Source organism: Octodon degus, unplaced genomic scaffold (genome assembly GCF_000260255.1).
Source record: "Octodon degus isolate 3935 unplaced genomic scaffold, OctDeg1.0 scaffold00011, whole genome shotgun sequence".
Classification (NCBI taxonomy): Eukaryota; Metazoa; Chordata; class Mammalia; order Rodentia; family Octodontidae; genus Octodon; species Octodon degus.
In genome coordinates this window covers 26,755,338-26,781,991 of record NW_004524587.1, presented here as the reverse complement: position 1 = coordinate 26,781,991, position 26,654 = coordinate 26,755,338, and the positions used below count along the sequence as shown (strand labels likewise).

Below are 26,654 nucleotides of genomic sequence, written 5' to 3'. Positions count from 1 at the left end.
GCAGCCCTGGCCACCTGCTGTGCCAGCTGGGCTAGGCCCAGCAACAGGGCACCTAGTGGGAGGAAGTGTCTGGAAATTTGGGGGTGGGGAGCTGCTTTAGTGGGGAAGGACAAGAGGCAGACTGAAGACTCATTGTGTTATGGGTCAGGACACAGATTCTGGTTTCTTTTTCTTTCTTTTTTAAAGATTTATTTATTTATTTATTTGGTATAGGGTCTTGCTACGCAGCTTGGACTCATAGTGAACCTCCTGTTTCAGCCTCTCCAACGTGGGATTACAGGCATGTGCCACCACATTCAGTTTTGTTGGCTGGCTTGGTGCACCTGAGGCAGGGCTGGTGTGGCATATGGCACTGGGGATGAAACTTAGGTCCTTACGCTTGCCTGGCAGGTGCTTCAACCACTGAGCTATCTCTCTGGCCCAGAGGCTAGGTATGTAATGATAAGAAGAGAGAATCCTTGACTTGGAGCAAGGGAGCAGAATGCAGGGGTTCTCTCTGGACACCCTTCCATCCCTCCCTCAGATGGGTGAGAGGCAAGAACACATGATCTCCTGGCTGTGCATCCCTCTATCTAGAGACTTGAGCAGGTACCTCCTTGGGGCGGGGGGAGCCTCAGTTTTCTCATTCATAAAGCCTGTGATCATGCGTTGAAGTCCTGTAGGGCCCTGTCTTTGTGAGGGCTGATAGAGACAGTGGTTTAAAAGGAAAAAGAAGATGGAGAGAGAGACAGAGAGAGAGACAGAGAGAGACACAGAGAGAGACAGAGAGAGAGAGACAGAGAGAGAGACAGAGAGAGAGAGAGAGAGAGAGAGAGAGAGAGAGAGAATGTGTGTGTGCATAATGTCAACCACAGCTCTTGCCTGAGCCTGCAGCCTCTAGTGTGGGGAGGAAATGGGCAGACACCTCTGGAAGGCACAGTCCCAGGGAGAGGAGGTACTTCCCAGAAGAGCCCAAAGGCCATTTCTGTCCTGCTTCCGCTGCACTTGAGCAGCTGCAAGGCCTTCCCTTCAACACCTCAGCTCCTCACAGCCAGGGAACTTGTGGCTCCCTCATCCTGGGCTCAGGTATTCTCTGAAGTCCTGGCACCAGGCATCACCCACCAGCCAGGGGGAAGGCAGTGGCCCTGGGGTCTCTGGTGCCACCCCTGGAAGGGGTTGGCATGGACGATCCTGCAAAGACCAAGAGTTTCCTGGCACTTAAGTGTGTCCTGAGGCCATGGGGCCTTCACCTGGCCATGTGGCCACATGGAAATGAACTTCAGCAGCATTTGCCTTTCCTACTCCAAGACGCTTCTGTCCAGAGGTCTGTAGCTGTGACCAGGGGAGGCTTTCTTGACGGCCCCATGAACCATATCTTTCCTCTTCTGAGGAAAGCATTGCTGCCACTCCCTTCCCTCCACCGTCCCCTGCTTCCTCCCCTCTGCCAGTATTTCAGGGCCACAGCAGGGGAGGTGGCTGAAGATCCATTACTGAGGTGACTCCCTTCCCTCCACCGTCCCCTGCTTCCTCCCCTCTGCCAGCATTTCAGGGCCACAGCAGGGGAGGTGGCTGAAGATCTTTTACTGAGGTGAGGCCACTGACTCTGGGCCACCAAATCCAAGCCTAGGGGACAGGAGTAAGGAAGACTGAGAGGGACAGGAGGCAAAAGTGACTCATCTTCTCTGAGTCCTCCCCACCTTCCTCATGCTGTGCTGGGACTGAGAAACAGAGGAAACCGTGATGATGCCAGTGGTCATAATAGCCAGCAGGTCTACCATTCTCTCCTATACCAGATGCCACATCAAGGAGTTTACATGCCTTGTCTGTTACCGTTGCATGGGCCAAGAACAGTTCAGGTTCCTGCATACAGGGAGGAAAGAACTGCCAGAGGTCTACCCAGTAGTGAGCAGCTATGTTTATTAAAGGCCACAGGAAGTTTTGCTCAGGACCACTCCATGCCAACAGAGGTACTAGGGAGACAAAAAAGCACTGCATACTGGTCGGAAGTGGCAGCAGCAACAGGAAAAAATAGGGGAAGAGCAGGGAGTAGCTTGGGCTTTAGACTTTAAGGGTGCAGCATCTCTGCCTTGGGCACCCTCCACTGCAGCTGTCACGCGTGGTTCCAGTGCTCTTGCACAGGACATCTGCCCATCTCCTGGGCTCTTGTTACTTTATTTTCTATCTCTTCTGAGATAATAGAAGCAGAAAAAGCCATCAGGTGCTGTTTAGAGTGAAATGGAGGGAAGGAGTGACTCACTCAGCCCCTTCTTTTCCAAGGGTACTCATCTTATGACTGCCTGGCCAGGAGCTAGCATGGGACCTTCAGGGCAGACACCACTGCCCCCTCCTCCATGCATGACTGATGGGTCTCACCCCACCCAGAGGTGCCTGGCAATACGGCTGCCTCCACCCACTGAGTGCAGGTGAACTAACAACTGAGGTGGAGGTGGGGCCAGCCCCATTGCCTCTTGGCAGCACTGATGTCAGCCACACTCAGCTCTCCCCAGGGCCAGGCTGAAGCCAGGCTTCTCCCCAAAGCACCCTTTTCCTTAGCTGTTTCCAAGATCCCTTAACAAAGAATGTCCATCACTGTCTTCATCTTGGGCTCTGCTTCTAGAAGCTGGCATAGAATATCCCACTTTACAGACGAGGACCTGAGGCTGAGTCATACGTTGGTCACGCAGCTGGTAGCTGATGTGTAAATCCAGGACCCCCTGTGAACGTGGTGTTCCTCTTCAGGACCTGACACTGTGCCTACCTGGAGGACCCCTGTCCTGCTGAGGGAGGTTGGTAGGCTGAGAGGAAGGGATGCTGCAGAGTGCAAAGCCTAGCAGCAGGAGAGAGCACCAAGGCAGTAGGAACAGAACTTGGCCAGGGAGGCAGCCTGAGGATGATGCTGAGTGGAGCTGGGTCTGGGCAGAAGAGGAGCAGGGCTGAGGTGGAGGTGTGAAAAGAGGTGGGGTGTAGGCAGCATCTACTCATCTCATGCGCTGCGGGGATGAGGGGCCTTATTTATTTATTCTCTGAGCACTTCTGGGGCAGCCTCCTGCCATGCCGCCTGCCAGGGGTGTCAGCCTTGTGGAGGGCACATAGCAGGGCATAGCTTTATCCTGGAGGGGCGGTGGGAAGCTGACAGATTTCAGCAGAGCTGAGATTGAGATTAGCACATGTGTGGGTGTGGGTGTCTGTGTGTGAACTTGTGCACTGGGGATTCCTCTCTAGGAAGAAGGAAGAGCAAGGGCAAAGGCCTGGGGGCTGCAGTGAGAGAAATGGGCTTGGTTTCTCCGTTCCATCCTCCAACCTCTGTGCCAGAACACTTCTGGCATAGCAGGCAAGACTGGGAAGAACAGAGGAAGAGGCTTTCTGATTGAGGCCAGAGTAAAAGGAGTCCCCCCCAGGCCCTGACCAGAACCCCTAAAGGCCTCTGCACATGAGCTTGGCGCTTGCCCTCTCACCTGCTGGACAGGTTGGCCAGAGCACTGCATGGGAACGCTCAGGCCGGTGGTCCCCTCTGACTGCATGGCTCTGTGCACCCCCACCACACCCTTCTTAGAGTCTGTTACCTTGCCCTGCTTTGGGGACATATTTAGGGTTCTTAGAGATAGAGTTTTAAACTGAAGGTCAGAGGTTCCTAAGCTAAAATGCAAATGTGAAGACTTCAGTTACTTTGTTCCTTAGCAGCAGTGCTGCTGTTTCACTTTTGTAAAAGGGTAATAAACTCAGAACTCCCATGCAAATTCAACAGGCGAGCCGTGGAGAAATTAATCAAAGCTCAGTAGTTGAGAACGACTCTCTCATTTTTTCTTATGTATTTAGTACAAGGTCTACAGGGTCTCACTACATAGATCAGACTCACAGTGATCCTATTTTTCAGCCTCCTAAGAGCTGGGATTGCAGGTCTGCACCACCACACCCAGTCTCAGTCGCCATCTCAGTGCACCCTGGGTGTAGGGCCAGAACAGCTTGCCAGGGATCAAACCCCGGTCCTTGCATCTGCCTAAGCAGGCACTTTAATCTGCTGAGCTATCTGGCTTGCCCCTACTCTCTCATTTTTGATGGATACTTTCAGATCAAATAAATATGAACATAGTGACCAGGGAGAAAGAAACTCCCAACCTGCTAGATGTCCAGTATGAGTTTGTTTTCTCTAAAATCAAATAATGAATTTTAGGAACAACAGAGGTTAAGAACAGAATATATTTATTAGGGGAAAGAAAGCGTCTGTCCGAGAGAGACAGAAGGGGTTCAAATTGGTTGCCAAGGACCCTGCCTTTTCTAGGGATTTTGATAGAGCAAACCCATGAGGTGAGCATGGTCCAAGGTGGGAAACCATAAAGTGGGCGTGAGGTGGACCAAAACTGTAGTCAATGCAATTATGAGTATAATTGCTCAGATAAAATTGATGAAATCAGAATTAAATGGAGAAGAAAGTCATGTGGGCATGAATACAGAACAGGGGCCCTTCCTATAGAGACTGTGTTAGTTGTTCTTTCTGGCTTTCTCAAGGGGATTGATACCTACTTACAATGTCAGTTCCTGATGTTTATCCCTGGGAAGTATGTGGGTGCATTTGTTTTATCTTTTGTCCTGAGGTCTGGCCCACAGCAAAAGTGCCTGACTCTCTCACAGTTGTAAGGTATCTCATCTTCTGCACTGGCTCCTTCAAGGGCCCAGCCCTGTCTGACTACCTACAAGATTTTTATCTAACTTAGTTGCCTATAACAATAAGAAATCTTAAGATGAATATAATTCAGATAATCAATGCAATCAACTTTTAAAAATTCATTTAAACCTGCATATGTCATAAAGCTCTAAATGTTCATCTGAATAAAGACATTTTCTATTATGACTTTCTTCCAGAGAGATTCATGTATTTGTAGACATGTTTATTTATTTCTTCTTTGCACAATGGAGGATATTCTGTATGTTGTTCTGCCCTTGCTCTTTTTCCTAAAAGTTAATATATTTTGGACACTGTCCCATATTATTCCATACAGTTCTGTTTGTTTCCTTTTAAGACTGAGTAGAATTCCTTTGTGGAGATACATCATAATTTAATGGTCCCAAGTACTCTTTGAGAGAAGCTTAAATTCCTTCCAGTATTTTGCTACTGCAAGTGCTATGGTTTGGATGTGCAATGTCCCCAAAGGCCCATGTCTTGAAGGCTTAATGTTCGATGTAGCAATATTCAGAGGCGAAGCTTTGGGGAAGTGATTGGCCCCAAAGGGCTCTAACTTTGTCAGTGGGTTGATCCGTTATTTGAATCACAGCTAAATGAACTATGAGTATCACCAACAGGGTACGAGGAGGTTCCCAAGGATACGTGAAAAGATAAATAGCCAAAGCCCTTGTTACACACAGAGTAAGTTTACAGACTGCAGAGAAAGAACTATTGGGATGCATCGGTAAGAAGCATAAAGGTATTTATCAGGCAGAAATTTTTAAAGTACATGCTCAAAGAAATAGAGTACAGGTCCTCAAGAGAGAGTTGTGCTGTTTTCTGGGATTGGGGACATTAATGTTTCTCTTGAGGGAATGGAAATCTATGGAAAAGACACCCACACACATACCAATGGCTCATTTTATAGGCATGAAGCCACGGGGTTTTTTGCAGGTGAGTAACTTAAGTGTTCTTTGAATTCTCTCAGTGTATTCCTTTAGTTTAAGATTAGGTTTTTGCCCTTTACTTCCTTAATCAAGCTTGTGTGTATGCACATGCTGCAGTATTCCGAGGGATTTTAGGTGTGAACATTGAGGCAGAAAGGAGCCTAAATGAATCAAGGGGTACAGATAGCCTTGGAGAACCTCAGCTGGGTCCCGGAAGTTGCAACCTTCTTAAAATGCAGGTTTTAGTCATCGTTTTCCTTATCTCCTTTTCACCTGTCTTTATTTCTTTCATCCTACCTCACTAGGAGGTGGACATGGGTAGGAGGTGGGGCCTAGTTGAAGGGAGTTGTCTTTAGGGACAGGTCCTTGTGGACGCATCTTATCGCCTCCCCATCCTTCCTCTCTCTGCCTCCTATCTACAAGAGGAGCACCCCTGTATACCACGGAGCACCCCACCAGGATGTTCTGCTTCATGTTGAGCCCACAAACAGCAGAAGCTGGGGTAACTATGGGCTACAAGGTGTGAAGTTGTGAGCCAAAATAAACCTTTCCTCTTTCAAGTCGTTTTTCTCAGGAATTTTGTCACAGACGCAAAGCTAACACAACAAGAAAGCCTGCATTAAATACTCTGAGCATCTGTTATTTTGCACATTCTGAATAGATCTACAGTGTAGGTTAAATGCCTGCATATGGAGTTGTGAGGAGTAAGTATATGGCATTTGCAATTTTGATAGATAAGGATTCATCAAAGTGCCCGTTAATTCACATCCTTCCCAAATGTGTAACATCCTCACAAATCTAAGAGCTAGAAAAGGGCTTATCTTTTTGTATTTTTAGTTCTACAATTTATTTCTGTCATGTTATGTGAGATTGAATACCTTCTCATATATTTAAAAGCATGGGTATTTCTTTTTCTCTCAGCCTTACATTCTTTGCCTTTTCTATTGGGTCACTGGTCTTATCATTTGTTGTAGTTCTTAAAATATTAAAAAAATCCATGTCTTTGTGATATAACTAGCACATATTTTTTTTTCTTTACTTGTGGCCTTTTTTTTTTTTTTTTGGCAAAACAAAAATTTCAATTTGTGTGTTATCCATTTTGTCTAGCTTTTTATGATTTGTGAGTTGTGTGTCATGCTTAGCAAGGTCCTCTATACTCCAACATTATTTTTTATTTTACTTTTTTATTTTGACAAGGCTGGTTTCACTGGAGCTTCAGAGCAAAAGCCCCAGCTCTCATTTGGCTACTTATCCCAGAAAATCAACCAAGGAAATGAGCAGGAGTAAAGGGCAGGAAAGGAGCTTCAATCAGCACAGATAAAGGAATTCAAGGTCTATCTTTGGGAGGCTGACAGAAGCTTGGGGTCTTTATAGAAAAAGAGAACAAAGGCAAGGGTTGGGAATCGCACAGCTGGTAGTTTAGTAATCTCGGTCTGACCGTGGCCTGGCTGACCAGGACTGTCCCTGTCTCAGGACTGAATCCTGGGAGACCCATCGTTTGAGGGGACAGTTCTGATCTCAGGGGCTCCTGCTTAGCGAGCAGCCTTGGATCCCTGTCACGGGGGCACTGCTCCTGCTTGGAGGGCTGACTTCCTCACAAGGTGGTCTTTGAGGCTCTGCTTTTCTGGAATAAGATGCCTCCAGGTTAGGACAATGACTGGCGACCTCTAGTCATTACTCCAGGGATCTGGAATGGGACATTGTAAGAATTGGCAATGCGACATCTCTGTAAATCCTTCAGTTACCACCAAGGTCTTAAAGGAAGCTGAGATCTGCTAGGTAAGTGCGGAACTGAGAAACCTTGTAATGCAGATGCTCCTTACGTGATGAGCATCCTGGTGCACAGCTGAGCAGGGGCCTGGACGAGATGCGAGGTAACAAATGAGACAGGCACGACAGCTGAAGGCAGGGAGCCTGCTTTCGCTCACCCACTGGCGCCGCAGAGCAAGCTTCTAGGTCCATTTCACTGGGGGTTGAACCCACAGCCCAGTCACCAAGCTATCTTTCTAACCCTTAAAAAAGCTTCTAAAAGTTTTGCCTACGTTTTATTCTAGTCCTTAAGTGTTTTAACCTTTTGCTGTAAAATACATAGAAAAATATCAATGTGGGGCTGGTGAGATGGCTCAGTGGTCTAAAGCACCTACTTAGAACAAGCTTAGCAAAGCACAGGGACTGCGGTTCAATCCCCCAGCACCACATGCCAGCCAGCCCCGCCCCCTGGTGGGCTGAGCTGGCCACACACACACACACACACACACACACACACATAAATAAATAAATTTAAATTAAAAAATATCAATGTGCATCATGAATTGTTACTTTCTAAGTTTTGGCCACATGTGGACTTTTCTGTGGTATAATACGAGATAGAAATTCATCCTTACTCAACAACACCATGTTTTAAATGTTTGTATACCAAGCAAAAAAGAAAAATCTTGAACATATTTTCTAAAGCAGAAATTGGATAAGCCTTATTCTTTTTTTTTTTTTTTTTGCTGAACCGGGGATTGAACTCAGGCCCTTGTGCTTGCCAGGCAAGCGCTTATTCCACTGAGCTGTCTCCCTGGCCCCAAGTCTTATTCTTTGTATAATACACCAAGAAAAAAAAAATTAAAAATTAATGATGAAGCCTTAAAAATCCCTTAATTAAACAACTCTGTTCCAAATTATAATTATGATGTACTTAATAATATAAACATTTGATATAAATGTATGGGAATTGATCCAAAGCATTTCCTTTTATTATTTTTAAAAGAAAAAGATCAGAAGGGCCCAAGCAATAAAGTTTATAATTTTAAACAACTTTAGTTTTAAAAGAAAGAGAAGGAAAGGCAAAATTACAGAACTAGAAAGAAAAAAATTCCCGTAGCAGTGCCCATGGAAACAAAAATTTTCTTTGCCTTATTTTTTATTTATTTATTTTTGGTACTGGGGATCGAGCTCAGGATCTTATGCTTTCCAGGCAGGCACTTATGCCACTGAGCTATCACCCCAGAAACAAAATTTTAAGAAGATAGAAATGTTGACTACCTTGATTTGATCATCACAGATTGTAGACATGTATCAAGTTATACTCTACCTGAGAAATACACACACTTAAGATAATTATTAGTAAAAAATTTAAGTTTATTTTTTAAATATGAGATACCACCTGGTGGCAAATCTAGTAATAAAAATGACAAAGCAATATGAACTACATTAAATGCAAAAACATGAAAAGATTTTAAATTACCAGAAAATATTCCATACAACTATAAGCTATCTTTTTCTTTTTTCCTTTTTTATGAGATTGGCAATTGAGCCCAGGGCCTCCACAGTGAACTACATTCGCAGTCTTTTTCTTTCTTGCGGGGAGTGTGGTGGGAGACAGGGTCTTGCTAAGTTGCTCAGACAGGACTCTAATTTGAATTCCTTCTGTCACAGCTTCCCAGGCAACAGGCATTATGGGCTGTGCCACCACACCTGGCAAGATAGCCTCTATTTAAACATCATGACAAAAAAGGAACAATTTTCTGAAAACACAACTGCCAAAAGTTAACCAAAAATAAGCGGGAAGGGGGCACAATGAAGAAAACTTTAAAGTTACCAAGTTTGATTTTTGAAAATAAGCCTGGAATATGTGGGAGGCTGAGGTAGGACTGTTTGCACCTAGAAGTTTTACATTAGGCTGAGCAACACAGTGAGAACCTGTCTCAAAAATAAATAAATTGGTTAAGTGTTCTTTGACTCAAGCTCATGGAAGCAAGATGCTGCCTTTCACAGAGGTGGGCTGGTGGCCAGGGAGCAATTCATGGGACAGATCGGGACCTTAGTTTTGTACTGGAAAATTTTGAAACCCACAAGAGGTCCTCAAATAGAAATATGGGAATTGAAACCAATAATCCAAAAAGGTGTTTACCTGGCATTTAGCAAATTTTCATTGCATTGTCTGTTCAACTTTGGCCATCATTTTTCTTATGGAAATAATAATATTGACCTTGCGACATACAAAAATGTTAAACTAGCAAAGATGATAAAATATTTCCTCAATAGGGATGAACTAACTTTTAATCCCAATAGTCAGCCATACAGAGTGCAGCTGTCAACTGCCTCCCTATTTCTGTGCTCGCATTTCACACTCTAGGGGATTTCCAGTTCTGTAAGCCACCCGCAGTTGCTTTTATGCTTGGTCATCACATCTTGTCTGTGCTCACTGAGGAAATGGTGATCTAGGTCTTTTGTTTTAGTCCTGGGTACTGAACCCGCAGCCTCACGCTATGCTTCCTTCTTGGCCCTTTTAAGTTTTCATTTTGAGACACGGTCTTGCTAAATTGTTCAAGCTTGCCCCCAACTTTTTTTTTTTTTTTTTTTTTTTTTTTGGTATTTTAGGGAAGGGTCTACAGGGTGTTCAGTGTCTTACTACTAGGTTGGACTTGTAGTGATCCTCCTGTTTATGGCCTCCCAAGAGCTGGGATTATAGGAGCCACCACGCCCAGTCTCAAATGCTGTCTCAGCATGCCCTGGGGGTGGGGCCACAGGTCATGATCAAATGGGCCCCTGGGCCTGCTTGCAGGCACTTTAATCCACTGAGCTATTTGGCTAGCCCCAATGCCTCCAGCTGATCTGGTTCCTCAGTCTCCCGAGCAGCTGGGCCTACAGGTGTATCCTACCATGCCTGGCTGCTCTTCTAGCTAGAGATGTCAGTATTCATACATTTTTAAAATCAAATAGTGAATATTTAAAAATTTGGTTGGTATAAAGTGATCCAAATGAGAAAAGAGCGCTTCTCCCTCTGCATGCTCCAGGCTCTGTCCCCAGATACAACCCTGTCACCAATTTCCTGTGTAGCCCTCCAGAGCTGGTCCCTGCGTATGCGCAAATAGACAGGAACATACACACTTAAGGCATATATAGGAGACACAGTGTTACGGTTTGTGTGTAGTTGTCTCCCCAAAGCCTCATGCAGTCAGTGGGGTGCGGTTCTAGAGTTTGTAATTAATTTATGATCCAAGGCTGGGATTGTGGTCTGAGTAATGCTGGGATTATGGGTGTGAGTGCTACACCCGCCTTGGGACAGATGGCCTGAAGGCAATGAAAGAGGAGAGGCTTGCTAGCTGCGGCAGCCTGGGTTCCTCCCTTCTGCCTTTGCTCTTTGCTGTCTTCCACTGCCACGAATGGGAGCTCTCTGCTGGTGCAGCTCTCCTTGGAGCCACCGAGTATGGACTGAAACCTCCACTAACTGTGAGCTAAATAAGCCTTTCCTTCCCTAATTTTGGGTGTTGGGTATTTTGTCCCAGCAATGAGAGAAAAATAACTGAGACATGTAGTTTTTCAATTTTGAATTTGTTTGTAGTGGACTTTGGAGTTCTTTCCATGTCAGTTTGTAAATAGCTGACTTTCTTGCAAGTGGCCATTTCATATAGGTGTGTCAGAATTTATTTCTTGTCTTTGTATAAAGGGATCCTGACTACCTAGACTTGAATCTCAGTGACCCAGGGCAACTTGCTTAGCCTCAGTCTTCTCCCCTGTTTAATGGACACACTGGAAGTATTGTATTGACAAAGGCTTCTTGTGAAGAGTCAGTGAGATAGCACATGACAGCACGTGGCATAGCACACATGCACAGCAGGTGGCCACTGGTGACACTTGTTAGAGATCTGCTGTGTCCCACGGACATATGTGTCCTTCCAGCTTGCAATCAATGTAAGTCATATATATATATATTTTTTTCTATGTATACAAACATCCTGCAGTTACAGTTGCACAAATGCTAAGTAAAAGAGTGTGTGTGCGTGTAGGTTTGTACGTACGGCCAAGTCTTCTCTCTGACTCCATTTGGATTCCCCCATCAGCAAGCCATGAGATAAACACAGCTAGTTTATTTGGGAGGTGAAGCAAGCAAGCACCAGTAGGGGATGGGAAATGGAGACAGGAAAAGCAGGGGAGCCCAGAAAGGCAAATGGTCAAAAGAGCCAGCTGCGGCAGCCTGAGATTTACCCTGAGGGCAGCCTGGAGCTGTTCTGCAGGGGAAGGAGCCAGGCATTTGAACATCAGCTCCTGCCCAGACACTGGCTCAAGAGGTATCATCCCGTGTCCTGAGGTAGATTACGTGTGCTGGCAGCTAGCTTGGAAGCCTTTTCAATGTTGCTTGTTCTGAACAAGGAAACTTTTGATATAATTGCCTTCAATCTCTCTCTCTCTCTCTCTCTCTCTCTCTCTCTCTCTCTCTCTCTCTCTCTCTTTCTCTCTCCCCCTCTCTCTAGCATGCTGGGGATTGTACACAGTGCCCTGTAGTTGCTAACATAAGCTCTGTCGCTCAGTTTCAGTGTCAGCCCCAGGCCCTCGGGTTGTTGTTGCTTTATCCAATTCTAATTTCTAATGTTTTATAGTGAAGTTCTTAAAGCACGTAAACACGTGCCATGTCTCCTGTTCTCTCTAAGGGATATCAGTGCAATATTCTGAAGTTCCCTAGAGCATCCTGTTGTAGTTCAGGGGCATTGCCTTTGATCTGCATGGTAACGTGGAGGGGTTTTCTTCTTTGACTTTCTGTGGTCACAGCAGATTTGTCTTACTCAGGCCAGGTTGCTGTTACAGAACAGAATACCATTGACTGGGTGGCTTAAGCAGCAGAATGTTCTTTCTTGTAGATCCGGAGGCTGGGAAGCCCCAGATGCAGGGCCTGTACATCTGGTGTCTGGTCTTGCTCTCAGTTCCTGGTTTGCAAACAATGCCTTCTCTTTAGGAGAGAGAGATAGAGAGATAGAGAGAGAGAGAGAGAGAGAGAGAGAGAGAGAGAGAGAGAGAGAGAGATCTTGTATCTTACAAGGGCACGAGGCCCACCTTCCTCCAAATCCCTCTGCACTTCTCTGGTGTCATCCTCCGCCTCTGAGAGGACTTGGGTGTTCCATCTGCAGCAAGGTTTGATGTCCCCTGGCTCATGCTCTGGCTTCCCTTCTGTTGTTGTTATTATTATTATTATTATTACTGTATCTAGTACAGGATCTCACTACACAGATCAAACTCGTAGTGACCCTCCTGTTTTCAGTCTCCCAAGTGCTGGGATTACAGATGCATACCACCACACCTAGTCTCAATCACCACCCCAGCGTGCCTCAGGGGGCAGAGCTGGCACTGCATGCCAGGGATACAACCCCATCCCTGTGCCGGCTTAAGCAGGTGCTTTAATCCGCTGAGCTATCTGGCTGGCCCCCATTTTTTTTTTTTTTTTTCTGTTTAGAACCTGACAGTATTTTTAAAATGTCATCAGTACCTCAGGACCTGGTCAGCAAGACCCTGTTCTTATTTCCATATTTCCAGTTATAATACTCATCTCTAGCTAGAATGTGAGCTATTTATGTGGATTTTCATAGAGTCCTGGAACTTTCCTACTTATGTTCCTCTTTTTTATTTTTTTCTTTAGTACTGGGAGTCGAACTTGGGAACTTGTGCTTGCCAGGCAGGTACTTAAGCTGGTGAGCTATAGCCCTGGACCTATACTTCCTATTTTGTAGGTAGACAATCAGAGCACACACTGGCCTTCCTTTCTTTTAGTCATGTTTTTCTTCCCATTATGTATTGGATGAACTTTATCTCTAGCCCTTTTTTAATATTTTATTATTTAAAAATATTAAATTTTTAGTGCCTCTTCCTGAGGCACTAAGTTGTCCTGGCTGGACTCAAAGTTCCAATCTTCCTGCCTTAGCCCCCAGAATGCTGGAATTATTGTCCTGTACGCCCTGCCTGCCTCTCTGCTCTTTATAAATACTTCAGCCAACAGAATCCTAACCTCCTGTGGGCTTCTGCATGGGGAAAAGTGTTGACTGGTGCAGTGAGGATTATCCAGTGTTCCTGTGAATGAATGAGCTGGGACACATGTGCTGGATTTTCCGGGACCCCACAGGCTCCAGGCTGGAGGAGGCAGGGAGCTTCCTGTGTGCTGGTTGTGGCAGGAAGTAACTCCATGAAGGGTGGGGAGTGTGAACACCAGGGGCCCAGGGAGCTGTGCTGGGAAGAACTTGATATGTGTATAGAGGTGTGGGGACCTTTATGGGTTCAGTTTCCTTGGGGGTGTCTCTGGAAAGTGGGGGCAAGAACTGGTGTCCTTTTTGCAGTGTCCTGTGGAAGTCTGAATAGTGGGAGCAGCATCCTGTTTCCTCTCTCCTCAGGTCTTACACCATGGAAGTAACCCATAAGCCCCACTCCAGGCACAGGACAAAGCACAGTGTGCCCTTTTCCCAGGGACCCTAGAACACCTACCATGAACCAAGAAGCAAGGTAAGTGTTTCTCCCTCACCTTCCCTCTTGTCATTTTTCCTACCATCTATTCCTCATTCCCCTCCTGCTGCCAAGACCACTTCCTACCAGCCGTACCTCCCTGGGCTGCCCAGACCACAAACCTGCCCTTGTCCCCATGCGGCATGAGAATGACAATTATGTATCGGATGCAGAGAGTCAAGAGGAGCCTTGAGCACATACCTGCCCATTTTACAGATGATGAAATGAAGACACAGATAGAGAAGAAACAGACTCAAGGTCATAACATGAATGTATTTGCTAGATAATGCTGTAACAAATAGCCCCTGAAGTCTCAGTAGCTTGTTCACCAAAAACTAGCATTTTTTTCTTCCTGCTTCTCTTCTATTGTAAGTGGACTGGAAGCTCTAGCCTATATCATTGTCTTCCAGACCTGGGTCAAAGCAATAGCCATACTACGGAAAACTCCTGGCCCCTGAAGCAGAGGAAAAAAGAGGGCATGTTAACTCACACTTTGGCTCTTAAATGTTTGCACGAATGTTTATGTGTCACTTTTGAGCATTTATCATTGGCTAAAGTGTGTTTTATAGTACAGGGAATGGAGTAATATGACCCAGACAAAAACCTGAAAGACAGGGTAACTGTGACCATCCCCAGTGTCCAACACAGAGAATTAGATTCAGAGCTGGTGTGGGAACCCTTTCTCCTGACTGTGGCCAAGGATCCTTCTTCTGCAATTCTCTGTCCCCAAAGGTATTTCCCGTGGAAGTCACAATGACTCTTTCTCCCATGGATGGTTTCCCTTAGATAGTTTGATATCAAGAGGATGGGACAGCAATAGTAGAAACAGAGGCATGTGTTAGAACAACTGGAGGAGACCAAACTCGAGGATGAGGAACCCCCCACCCTCAACCATACCTCCCAGGGACTCTGCTTCCCCTGGCACCATGCTCCCCTGAATGGTTTCTTTACGGGCAGTGTGAACTCTGGACACCAGGGTCCAGAAAAACAATCATGCCCTACACTGAAGCCACATCATTTTGCCAGGATCATCCAAAGTCTGGGGCCTTGCCCTTGCTTGGCTCCACGGAGACACCAAGGCCCTGGAAATTTCCTATTCTGGAAGGCAGAGAATCTTGGTTCTGATCCTGGCTCCCCATAGCCTTGGTGTACATCTCTTACTCTGCCACAGCCTGAGTCTTTCCAGCTACTTGTGGGGACAGTGAACCCTACTTGAGACTCATAGACATGAGCATAGTTCATAAATCCAAAAGTCTTGTGTGAGCAAGGGGCTGTTACTCTACTAGTTAAAATTAGAGCAGTTTAGCTCCATTCAGTTCACTGGGCATTGTTTGGGTTCCTTACATGTGCCCAGCACTAAGGGGAAATAAGATGCTGAGGGACATCAGCATCCTTGGCTAGCAAGTAGGACCTCGGTCAAGGGCTCTCCCGTGGGCTGAGAATGCAGAATGCAGGAATGTGTGTACACATACAGATTCATACAACACCGTCCAGGAGAGGGATGGCCAGAAGGGCCGAGATGCCCTTGTAGGATGAATGTCCAGGCAAAGTGGGATCTAAGCCTTAGGACAGATAGTGACCATTAGAAAGGCTGGCTCCTTGGCAAGTCTCCAATTCCTTTGGAGTTAGTGGGGGAATCTCTGGAATTCCAAGGATTAGATAAGATACAAGAAACCCTTACAAGTGTGCCTAACATGTATTCTCCATGTGCTTGCTACTATTATTAAGGAAATAATATCAGGAAGTCTGTGTGGAAGTGTTACAGCATATTCCAATTTACTAGGACTATGATTTATTTAACCGATCTGCAATTGTTGGATGTTTAGATTGCATCCAAGTTTTAGCCATTATAAATAATCTTGCAGTGAACATCTTTGTAATTAAAAATTGTGTGTACACCCATGACTGCTTCCTGAGGTGAGAGTGCTAGAAATGCAATTGTTGGTCCAAAGAAAGTGCGCACTATTCAAGCTTTTGCTATGCAAATGCCCTTTGCAGTCTGTCCCTATTCAAACCGTCAGGTTGTTTGATAGTTCCTGTTTAGGAGAGGATTGGGGCTGGGAAGATGGCTCAGGGGCGTAAGTACTTCCTGGGCAAGTGCAAGGGCCTGAGTTCAATCCCCATCCCCACCCCCCAAAAAGGAGAGAATTAGTTTAGAAAAGAGGTGGTTTGTATTAGTTGAGATTAGGTTCACTGTGAGAACCAGAGAGCCCTAAAAAATAGAGTTTAAAGAGAATAGAAGTGGATTTCTCTGTCCTGTACTAGAGGTTGAAAGCAGAGTCTGGGGAAGGAGGGCGGCTTGATCCTACACCTCAACACTGGCTTCTCCCTAGCCACCACAGTGATATTTCAACCAACAGGAAGAAGCAAAATGTAATAAAATAATATAGTAAAACATAGATGACACTTCCATTTGTGTCCCTTTGGCTAAAACTTAATTGCACAGGTGTATTGAACTATGAGAGAGGCTGGAAAATCAGGCGCATTCTGGATGACCAGGGGATAGCAGGAGTTTTAGTATTGCAGCGGAAGATTAGGGCAGGCCAGTGGGTGCCGGTGCCATGGAGTGAACTCAGATGGTGAGGGGCACAAATGACCCATGGAAACAGGAATCCTTCCTCGGGAAACCATGCACAGGAGGTGAGCTAGAGCCTTCCAGAGAGCAGGAGCAGCTAGAGGTGGCAGAGGCGTGAGGACCCCGTCAGAGGATCCTTGCTGCCTATCATCTGCTGCTCAGGGCTGGGGCTGGTTCTTGACTATCCCTCAACTCACTCTTCCCACAGCCCAGCTGCCTGTGAGCTCACCTGTCCCCAGCATATCTGCCCCCAGCTCACCAGCCTGCCCTATCCTTGCAGGACAGTCGCTCATGGACTCTGACAACCTCCATCTGAGCCATGAGAATCTGTGTGGCTGGCTAGTGAGGCTGCTCAGCACAAAGCAGGAATGGCTGAGAGGCAAGATGAAGTTCTTCCTCCCTGATGTGGATCTGGCCTCGAGTGATGATCCAGGCCCTGAGCAGAGCGTCATCCGGCAGCTGCGGGCGCTACAGGCCCAGGGGCGTACCGCCTGGCAGACATTCATCCACTGCGTGTGCATGGAGCTGGAGGTGCCTCTGGAGCTGGACGTGCTACTACTGAGCACCTGGGGCCAGGACGATGGTAAGGACAGGTGGGGAGGGCACAGAGCCACCAGCACAACCCCTGTGACAGCAGAGGTGGAGGAAGGCCCCAGGGTCCCACAAGTCACACCAAGAGGGCACAACAAGCCAGGAACAAAATTTCACAGGTCTAGGCACTTCCCAGAGCAAATTCCCCAGTGCCACTAAACCAAACGGGGCCAGGGGACCCTGCAGCCACCTTGGCTCTGTCCTGTTGCTCTGGGAGCCCAGAGGCGAGGAGAAAACCCATGTGGCTCCTTCCAGACAGAAGGCCAAGCAGCTGTGATGTGCAAGAGGCTTATTCCTGCAACACACTGAGAAGCAATAACATAGAGGGACCTCTGGCCTCTACTGAGAGGCAGCAGGCTTAAGTCTGTTCAGAGGGCATTGCTTGAGCACCATCTGTTTGCCCCAGCACTGTGGGAAACACAAGACAGTTAGGGACATCCTTGATAGCAGGTAGGAACTCAGTCAGGAGCTCCACCATGGCCAAATGAGAGGGATGCAGGGATGTGTGTGCAGGCATGTGCAGATATGCACAGTGCAACATGTATGTACAGGTATTCACATGCATGCAAATGTGTAAACATGCATAAATATAAACATGCATACTCTAGATATATACACGCAATCAGCTGTCCACCTAGTAGTTAGCTAACAGGTAACTATTTCTCCCTTGAGAGCACCCTTCCTGGGCACGGGCCTCAGCAGACACCAGGCCAGAGCTACCAGAATCATGCTGCATCCCCACACTCCTGTTCTGTCCTCTCTTGCAGAGCTCCCCAGGTTGCTAGAAGCTGAAGAGGAGAACCAGCCTAAACCTCAGCTCCACCATGGTAAGGCTTGGGGTTGGGGGGAGTGGGAGAAAAGTGGGGAGCAATGTTGAGTTCCTATACCCTCACCCCAGTACTGCTCATGGAACCCAAGGCCTGTGCACTAAGCTATATCCCTAGCCTTTATTATTTTGAGACAGGGTGTCAGTAAGCTTCCCAGGCTGGGCTTAAACTTGCCATCTTCCAAACTCAACCTCCCAAAGTGCTGGGACCACAGACATGCGCCACCACCCCTGGCTCTCCATCACAACATGGAGAAGATTGGTGTGGGCTGGTGACAGCTATTTCCTCCTCTGCACATGGATTTCGCCACTTCTGATGTATGATCAGGGGCCAGTGCTAGGATCTAGCTAGAGCCCCCAGGAAAGCCTGCAGTGTCAGCCCAGGCCACCTTCAAATCCCCTGGCTCAGTTCCCACTCCTTGTCTCATCGCCCAGAGCCCCAGCCAGGCTCTACTAGGAAACCCTAACCCTGTTCCTCACCAGGACCTTGCTCTCCATGCCTGGGAGCCACTGAGTGGCTTTCTGATGGAGCTCAGAGTGGTTGGTGATTGGTGGGTAACTAATGACAAACTGCTGGCCACCTCATAGTCTCAGAAGCTTGCTTTCTCTAGCAGTACAGCTGGGTCCAGCAGTCATGCCCCGGGTAACCCCAGTTCCCAGAAATTTCAGGCTGTGTCCAGGTCCCTGACTCCTTCCAGCCCTTATTGCTGAGCTGGTAGTTGTCATGTGCTTGTGACTGGGGCTGATTGACACTCATTGGTGAGCCCCTGGGAACTATGGGAGGACTTGTTGCAGTACTGAAATACTCTCAGACAGGTCCCAGCGCCTCCCTGCATTTTGCAAGGAGAGCCCCCACGCTACAGCAGAGGCTGTTCTGGTGGACACTGGAGCTGGCTGTAGGGAGCATCTTTTCCCTTCTTTCTTTGGTAGGAGAGTAGTTCTGGGATCCAGAATCTTTGCACTGAGCTACATCCTCATCCCTTTATTATTTTCATTTTTTATTTTGAAACAGGGCCTCACTAAGTCCCTAAGTACACAGACTGACCTCGAATTTACAATCCTCCTGCTTCAGTCACCGAGATTGCTGGGATTATAGGCACTTTTCTTCTTAAATTTTTCTTATATCCTCCTGCCTTTCTTGTTGCCTGCAGGTCTCTCTCATTTTTCTCCTGCATTTTCCAAGCTCTTCTACAAAGGCTTTTAAAGGACCCTGACAATCTGTGCAACCAGACAGGACTCATGACCCTAGTCAGAGCATGGACACTGCTCAGGGCATTGAGAAATGGCGTGGCACAGACCTGGCCCAGGAGGTGGGGCACAGGTCTCGCTGAGTCTGTTAGAAGTGTCAGCCTCCACAGAGCTTGGTCCTTCCTCAGCGGTGAGATGCTGCATGGTACCGAGTATTTTGGAGGTTGTGGGCCACAGGCTTGCTATCTGTATCTGGGTTGGGAGATGCCAGGCCCAGAATGTCCATCCCTGAAATCTTCTCCAAAGCAGAGGCCAGTGTAGATGCAGCCTTTCCCACCTTCTTATAGTCCCTGAGTGCAGAGGTACTTGTCTGTTGTCACCTACTTGTGGAATGGAGCCCCCTGGAGGTGCTGCCCAGGACCCCCAATTAGCCCATCTCTCTTCCTTCACTCTTTGCAGAGCTCAAGCGTCCCTGTCAGAGTTGTGAATTCTCACCCCACAAGAAGCACTGCAGAAAACACCAGCAAGGTGGGTCCAGCATGGGAAGTGGTCTAACATGGGATTAGGCTGCTCTGGGGCCCTGTCCAGATTCTAGACCCCGCCTCATGCTGGCAAGCCTCCAGCTCAGTGGTACTTGTCCATCAGCTCTGCAGGGATCGAAAACAGGGATCAGAGGGCCTGAGTGTGCAGAGGACAGAAAGGGCCCCCCACAGGCAGCAAGGGGCTTCTCCAGAGAAGGTCTAGCTGAAGCAATGGGAAGCATTTCGCAGGTCACAGCTTTGTCATGCGGGCTCTTCCAGGGACACCTTCCCTCAGGGCTGCAGGAGCCTCCAGGGATGAATGACAGGACCTCAGGGATCCTGGATATGGAGCTATGAAAATGCCTAGAGAACCACTTGGGGCAGAAATCCTGGGGGCCCCGGGAAGAAGGTGGCCACTGGGAGCTGGCCAGGCCAGGGAGAGAAGAGGAGAAGGAACTTTTCTGGTCCTGCACTGTTATCTAGATGGTCATTGTCCTTGCCCCAACGTCTGGAAATACACACCCACATGCAGGCCACTAGGGCATAGGCAGAGGATTCATGTTATGCCAAACCATCACTACCTCAGCCCCCGGGTCTCTGAGAGTAGCTCCCATCCTTGCCTGGGCCCCTGAAACCTCACCCTGACCTAGAAATGAAGAGGATACCACGTGGCATGGCAGGCCCAGGTCAGCCAAGGCCCAGGCCCACAGCTTATTGTGTTTGTTCTGAGGCAGCCCAGAGCTGGACCCCTCAGAAGGGGCATAGGTTGTTCTCACAAGAGGCTACCCAAGAAGTCCCCTCCTCATCCCTACCTGACTAGAAGCTTTACCTCACTAACACTATCGTAGAGCAGATAGAGCCGTGACTCCCACGCCCCTGTCCCACAGCTGCCAGAATCTGTGCTGCTGTGGAACCCACCCTTCCCAGAGCCCTATGCACACACAGCAGGAGACACAAGTGGAGGCCTGGGTGCTCCTGCTTTCACGTTATCTCCTTGTACCTCTGCAGAGTTGGCCCAGAGGTACCTGCAGCTCCTGAGGACCTCTGCCCTCAAGCACTATGATGATGGATTCCCTGGGCCAAGGAAGGTCTATGTTCCCCCAATCCTGCAATGGAACAGGGCCACAGTGCCCTTAGACACTCAGGAGGGGGCCATGATGGGGGACCCCAAGACAGAAGATGGCAGTGATGTGAGCCTCCAGGACCTTTTCAACTTCAAGACCCCCAAGAGCTCACGGGTGACAGTTCTTCTGGGGAAGACAGGCATGGGTAAGACCACACTGGCCCGGCGGCTCTGCCACAGGTGGGCTGGCGGGCATCTGGACCACGTCCAGGCCCTGTTTTTTTTTGAATTCCGCCAGCTCAACTTGATCACACATCTGCTGACATTGCCTGAGCTCCTTTTTGATCTGCACTTGAAGCCAGAGTCAGGCCCTGAGGCCGTCTTCCAGTACCTGGAGGAAAACGCCAGCCAAGTTCTGCTGATATTTGATGGGCTAGACGAGGCCCTCCACCCCAGTGCCAGCATGGAGACTGTGGGGTCCAATGGTTCTGGCCCTGTCCTCACCCTCTTCTCCAGCCTCTGCCGTGGGACCCTCCTGCCGGGCTGCTGGGTGATGGCCACCTCTCGACCTGGAAAGCTGCCCGCCTACCTGCCCACAGAGGCAGCCATGGTCCACATATGGGGCTTTGACCAGCTGAAGGTGGAGGAGTATGTGAACCACTACTTCAGTGACCAGCCACCTCAGGAGATGGCCCTCACAGAATTGCTGGCAAATAGACATCTCTGGAGCATGTGTGTGGTGCCAGCGCTGTGCAAACTTGTTTGCCTCTGCCTGCACCATCTGCTCTCCACACGCCTCCCAGACCAGTCCGCAGCCTCCCTTCTGCCCACTGTGACCCAACTGTACATACAGATGCTTCTTACCTGCAGCCCTCTTCCTGCCACATCCCTGGTAGGCCTTGGAAAGGTGGCCCTGAGTGGCCTGGAGAGTAGGAAGGTCATCTTCTATGACAGAGACATCTCCCCTCCCCTGATGGCCTTTGGGGCTACTCACAACCTGCTGACCTCCTTCTGCATCCGCACAAGCCCTGGGCACCAGGAAAAAGGCTATGCCTTTGCCCACTTCAGCCTGCAGGAGTTTTTTGCTGCTCTGTACCTGATGACCAGCCCCACAGTGGACAAGAACACACTTGCCCGCCATGTCATCCTCAGGTCCCACTGGGTGCTTCGGACCGAAGCTAGACTGAGCCTCGAGGACTACCTTCCCACCTTCCTGGCAGGACTGGCATCCCACAGCTGCCGTCTTTTCCTCAGCCAGGTGGCCCAACAGGATGAGACATGGGTGGGCACCAGGCAAGCTGCTGTTGTACAGCTGTTGAAGAAGTTGGCCGCCCGCAAAGTCAGGGGCCCAAAGGTGATAGAGCTGTGTCGCTGTGTGGCTGAGACTCAGGATCCTGAGCTGGCCAGCCTCACTGCCCAGAGCCTCCCTTACCAACTGTCCTTCCACAATTTCCCACTGAACTATGCAGACATGACCACCTTGACCAGTGTTCTGGAACACAGGACCAGTCCCATCCACCTGGAATTTGAGGGCTGCCCGCTGGAGCCCCACTGCCCTGAGGCTCTGGCAGGCTGTGGGCAGGTGGAGGTTCTTAGGTGAGTAAGAGCCTCATAGGACAGAGAGGACCAGGGAAGGAACTGGGCTTTTGGGAGAGCAGAGCCTGAATTTAGATAAAAAATATCAGAACAGAGCAGCCCTGTGTGTCACTTACCTTGGGACACAGTGAGACTGTGCCATACTTCAACAGGACTGTCAGAAGCCACCTGGATCCTCCTCCTGCATGTGCCTTCTGTAGTTTTGTGGCCTCTTTTATTGATCATGAATCTCTTCTGATGCCAGCTGTGCTGCTAGAAGCTGTCTGACTTTGGGCAGGTTACACAACCTCAGCTGCTAAAATGAGTCACTTTGAGGATGAGACAGGATAAGGTACAGAGCCAAGGCTTGGTGTTTGCACTAACTAGAGAAAAGGCAAGGCTACAGTCAGAGCAGCTTCCTCAGGCAGAAGCATTAGTTCCCCCAAAGTTGGATTTCTCTCATGGAAAAGTCAAAGCTAAGTCCAAGTTGGTGGCATGGTGTAGGTCCATGTGGTCAGGGCCCCTACTTTTGTCACTCTATCACTCATTGGGTATCTTATCTGTGTGGTCAAAACTGGGTTACTGTAACCTGTGCTCTGGTTTGGAGGGAGGCACATCCACTCTGTTAAATGGCAGGCTTCAAACTAGGACACATCCCTCGGAGTGGCATTGGTGAGCACATAGTCACATGGACACTTTGAGCTGCAAGAGAGGTTGGCAATGATGTCTCTGGCTGGGAAACCATGCTATTAGCCAACTTCTATTTCCATGAATAAAGCAAAAGATGAATTCTTTGGGTAAAATTGTCTCTGCTGTAATCTGTAGTTGTTAAGGCTACAACTACAGTGACAACAATAACTGCTACTAGATTAAGCCTCATCTGGTAGAAGAGTGGGTGGTGATAGCCTCTAAGCCTTGCCCAACATTTATCCTTGGCCACTTTGCTTCTTCTCATGCAGCTTTAAGAGCAGGAAGTGTGGGGACACCTTTGCAGAAGTCCTCTCCAGGAGCTTGCCGAACATGGGGAGCCTGAAGAAGCTGGGGTGAGCCAGGGCTTGGAATCAAGAAGAATCTTCTGCTGAGGATGCCTGACACTCTCCTTCCTCCCCTCTGTCCTACACAGGACAGATTCCTGACCTACCCCTGCCCCACCCCCATTCCTCCCCACCATCTTTGTGTACCTGTAGGCTAGCAAGAAGCAAGATCACTGCCCGAGGCATCAGCCACCTGATGCAGGCTTTGCCCCTCTGCCCTCAGCTGGAGGAGGTCAGGTGAGCAGTGTCCAGAAGGGCTCAATCTCTGGGAAAAGGGGTCATTCACACTCCCAGGTCCATCCTGGGTTCACACAACTCAGGTAGTTTGGGTTCTGCCTATTCCATCAAGATCTGAACCGCAATTTTCAACAAGACCCAGAGAATGTAGTAGCAACTCAAGCACAAGCATCCCAAAGGGCCCAGACCAGGGCTTCTGTCATCTGATATCTTGAGCCATTTTAAGAGACCCTGACAGGCTTGAGCCTCAACCACACTCCCCACGATCCTGAGGAGCAGGGTACCAAGCCTCACTCTACTTGATATGACCTGCACAACTAGATCCCTTGGACCACCAGGCAGAAACTCTCCCCAGGGGGATTGAAGTTCACTCATAGCTGTGCTTGTTGCATCCCAGGGAACATGTCACCCACTATTCCTGGGTCCTTGCTTTGTGTCTCTGGTATGAAGATGGCCATGGTTGTCACCTGCCAGTTGGGGAATCCAGGGAGTCCATTCCCAGGGCTAAAGGATTGAGTCTCCATTTACTACAGTTTGCAGGACAACCAGCTCAAGGATCAGGAGGTGCTGAGCATTGTGAAGGTACTGCCCAGCCTTCCTCAGCTCCAGAAGCTTGAGTAAGTAGCCTTCCACCCGCATCAGCCCAGCTGATGTCTTGGCCTGAGTCACTCCTCTTTTGCAAACCATTGACCAGCGATTCACTTCTGACACTTTTGCTATAACTGTACAGCCTGAGCCACAGCAACTTCTCCATATCGACCCTGTTCCTCTTGGTGAAGATGGCAGTCACATGCCCTACTGTCAGGACCCTGCAGGTCAAGTGAGTAGAATAGGGGATGTTGGCCTTCAAGGTTTTGGAAAAAAGGAAAGATAGAGTGGGAAAAGGAGGAAGACTGAAGTCTGAAAGATCTATGTGTGCATGTGCAGGTCTGTTTTACTCAAAACCGTAGCTCCAGAGCCTAACACAGACCTAGTGCCTGGTGATGGGTGGGTGGATGGATGGATGAGTGAGTGGATGGATGAGTGGATGGATAGATGAATGGATGGATGGATGGAAGGATGGATGGATGGATGGATGGATGAATGGATGGATGGATGGATGAGTGGATGAGTGGGTAAATGGACTAATACAAGATTAGAATGTGGAAATCTAATCCAGGAAACAAAACTAAAAGAATGAGTCCCTGTGTGTCGCTCTCCGTGGTGCTGAAGCTGCATTACATATTTGAATCGCGGGATAGGTTAGGCATCCTGCTCCTTAATCCTTAAACAATTACAACTCCTCAACCCCTAATTTAGTTTTTATTTTGAGAACACGTTTCTTTGAATTTCCCAGGCTGGGCTCAAACTTGCTACCTTCCTGTCTCAGCCTCCCAAAGTGCTGGGATTGCAGACACTTGCCTCCCACCTACTTTACAACTCCTAATTTTAAACTCATAGCGTTACTGTTTTTTTATTGCTTGTAAGAAATTACTTTCCTGACTTTTAAAAAACACTTTGGAAGAATTCAACAAGTGACTTTTATGTGCCTGAGTTGGAAAACTTTTGCCAGCCCTCTTATGTTTCTCTGCCAATTATAAAATTCGCTTTCCCTCAAACTTGGGTACAGGTAAGGATATGCAGGTGGCGGTGATGTTCTGGGCTTTCATGCCTTGGTGTCTGACCCTTTAGGAAGGCGGAACTCATCTTCCTTCTTTCCCCATCCACAGAGATGGCTGCAGATCTACAAAGGTAAGAAGCTGAGGAGGTGTGGGAGGTGACCTGCTTCAGAGAGTTGGGGGAAGCATGGCCAGGAAGAGCTGAACTGTGGATTCTTCCTGCTCTGTCATGCTGGGGAATAAATGACTGAACAGATCTGAGGATGAACTTTTTTGGTGGGGGAGGGTCTTGCTATGTAGTCCAGGCTGGCTTCAAACTCACTATGTAGCCTCCTGAATGCTGGGATTACAGAATTTTAATTTCCTCTAGGATATTCTGACCACATCTAGCCCCTTTGCATAGGGAAATACTCAAAGTCACAGAGTAAGCTAGACCTTTAGGCAGAACAGGAAGCCACTGTTAGCCTGATATCACTGAGTGAAGAAACTCTGGGTAAACTCTTACAGGAAAAAGCAGTGGGCAGTGATGGTATCTGCATCTTAGGGTTGTTGTGAGAATTACATAAGCAAATATGTTGGAAGTGTTTCACACACTGGTAGCATGTGAACAGCACTTAAATGCAAGCTGTTCCAGCTCTGTGTGGATTTCCACTTGGCTCTTCCTGAATGGGTGAAGAAAGGGAAGCTGCTGTCCCCCTGAAAGAACACTCCTTATGCATTCCCCATGCTCCACCCTGGCTGCCACTGCACAGATAGATGACACTCTATGTCAGTGCAGTGCCTTAAGTTTAATCCCGGTACTAGAAAAAAATAAAATAAATATAAGTTAAGTGAAATTAAATAACACAAAATGTTTATGGGGGCATTTGCCACATGCTTCAGGGTCTCAGTGATCATGAGTGGTGTGGGCTCCCGTGGCAGCAGCACAGGTGCAGAACTCTTCCTTCATATCAGGAAGCTCTGGCAAACAGCAGCAGCCTGGGATCTGTGGCACCTGGCTCCCTGAATCTTGGCTTCCCTGAGCCCAGCTGCCCCCTCCAACCACCAGTACCTACCTGCATGCAATTCCTACCTCTAGTTCCTCTCCCTCAGAAGCCACCATATCACAGACACTGATAGTTTCTCTTTATAAGCTTCCCCCTTGAGCATCTGCTGGTGTTTGAACATGGCTTGCTGCATTCAGCCCTTCAGGAACTCTATGTGGTAGCAATTGTGACCCATCTTGTGAAAGAGGAAGTGGAGGCTCCAGTGGGTAAAATGACTCACCCAAGGCCACAGAGCTACATGTGTCAAAGCCAGAGTTTGAGTAGAGGTTCCCCTTGATCTCAAACCTTCTGCTCCTGCTGCATTGCTGAATCACACCTTGAGCATCTTGAAGCAACCATCCCTGTGACTCCCTCACTGTGGGTGTGCAGCAGGGACCTTCAGCCCCCAGAGGTCCAGAGAAAGGCCTGGTCCATCAGACCTGGCACCTGAGCCCAGGCCGTTTTTTTTTATTCTTGTCAGAGCTCCAGACCTACCAGAGAAAGACAGCCAGAGGAAGGAGACCAAGAACAGAACTCTGGTCCTCAGGTACTGCAGTGGGGTCCCCTACCTTAAGGAAACAG

The 26,654-nt window shown here is 48.2% G+C and overlaps 1 protein-coding gene across 6 annotated transcripts in view; it reads left to right on the top strand.

Annotated features, from left to right (window-relative positions):
* Positions 1-26,654, top strand: part of Nlrc5 (NLR family CARD domain containing 5) — a 73,125-nt gene that overhangs the window by 3,338 nt on the left and 43,133 nt on the right. For 2 of the 6 annotated variants that reach the window (XM_023709362.1, XM_023709358.1), the window contains exons 1-12: positions 10,733-10,806; positions 13,731-13,839; positions 16,695-16,997; positions 17,773-17,832; positions 19,479-19,547; positions 20,549-22,199; positions 23,138-23,221; positions 23,366-23,449; positions 23,983-24,066; positions 24,180-24,269; positions 25,121-25,180; positions 26,554-26,619. In XM_023709362.1, coding sequence (XP_023565130.1) covers positions 16,706-16,997; positions 17,773-17,832; positions 19,479-19,547; positions 20,549-22,199; positions 23,138-23,221; positions 23,366-23,449; positions 23,983-24,066; positions 24,180-24,269; positions 25,121-25,180; positions 26,554-26,619 — 2,540 coding nt within the window. In that variant the 5' untranslated portion in view covers positions 10,733-10,806; positions 13,731-13,839; positions 16,695-16,705. Of the gene's footprint in view, positions 1-10,732; positions 10,807-12,995; positions 13,077-13,730; positions 13,840-16,694; positions 16,998-17,772; positions 17,833-19,478; positions 19,548-20,548; positions 22,200-23,137; positions 23,222-23,365; positions 23,450-23,982; positions 24,067-24,179; positions 24,270-25,120; positions 25,181-26,553; positions 26,620-26,654 lie in introns of those variants that run through there. The other 4 variants (XM_023709360.1, XM_023709359.1, XM_023709361.1 and 1 more) reach the window with 4 other exon arrangements.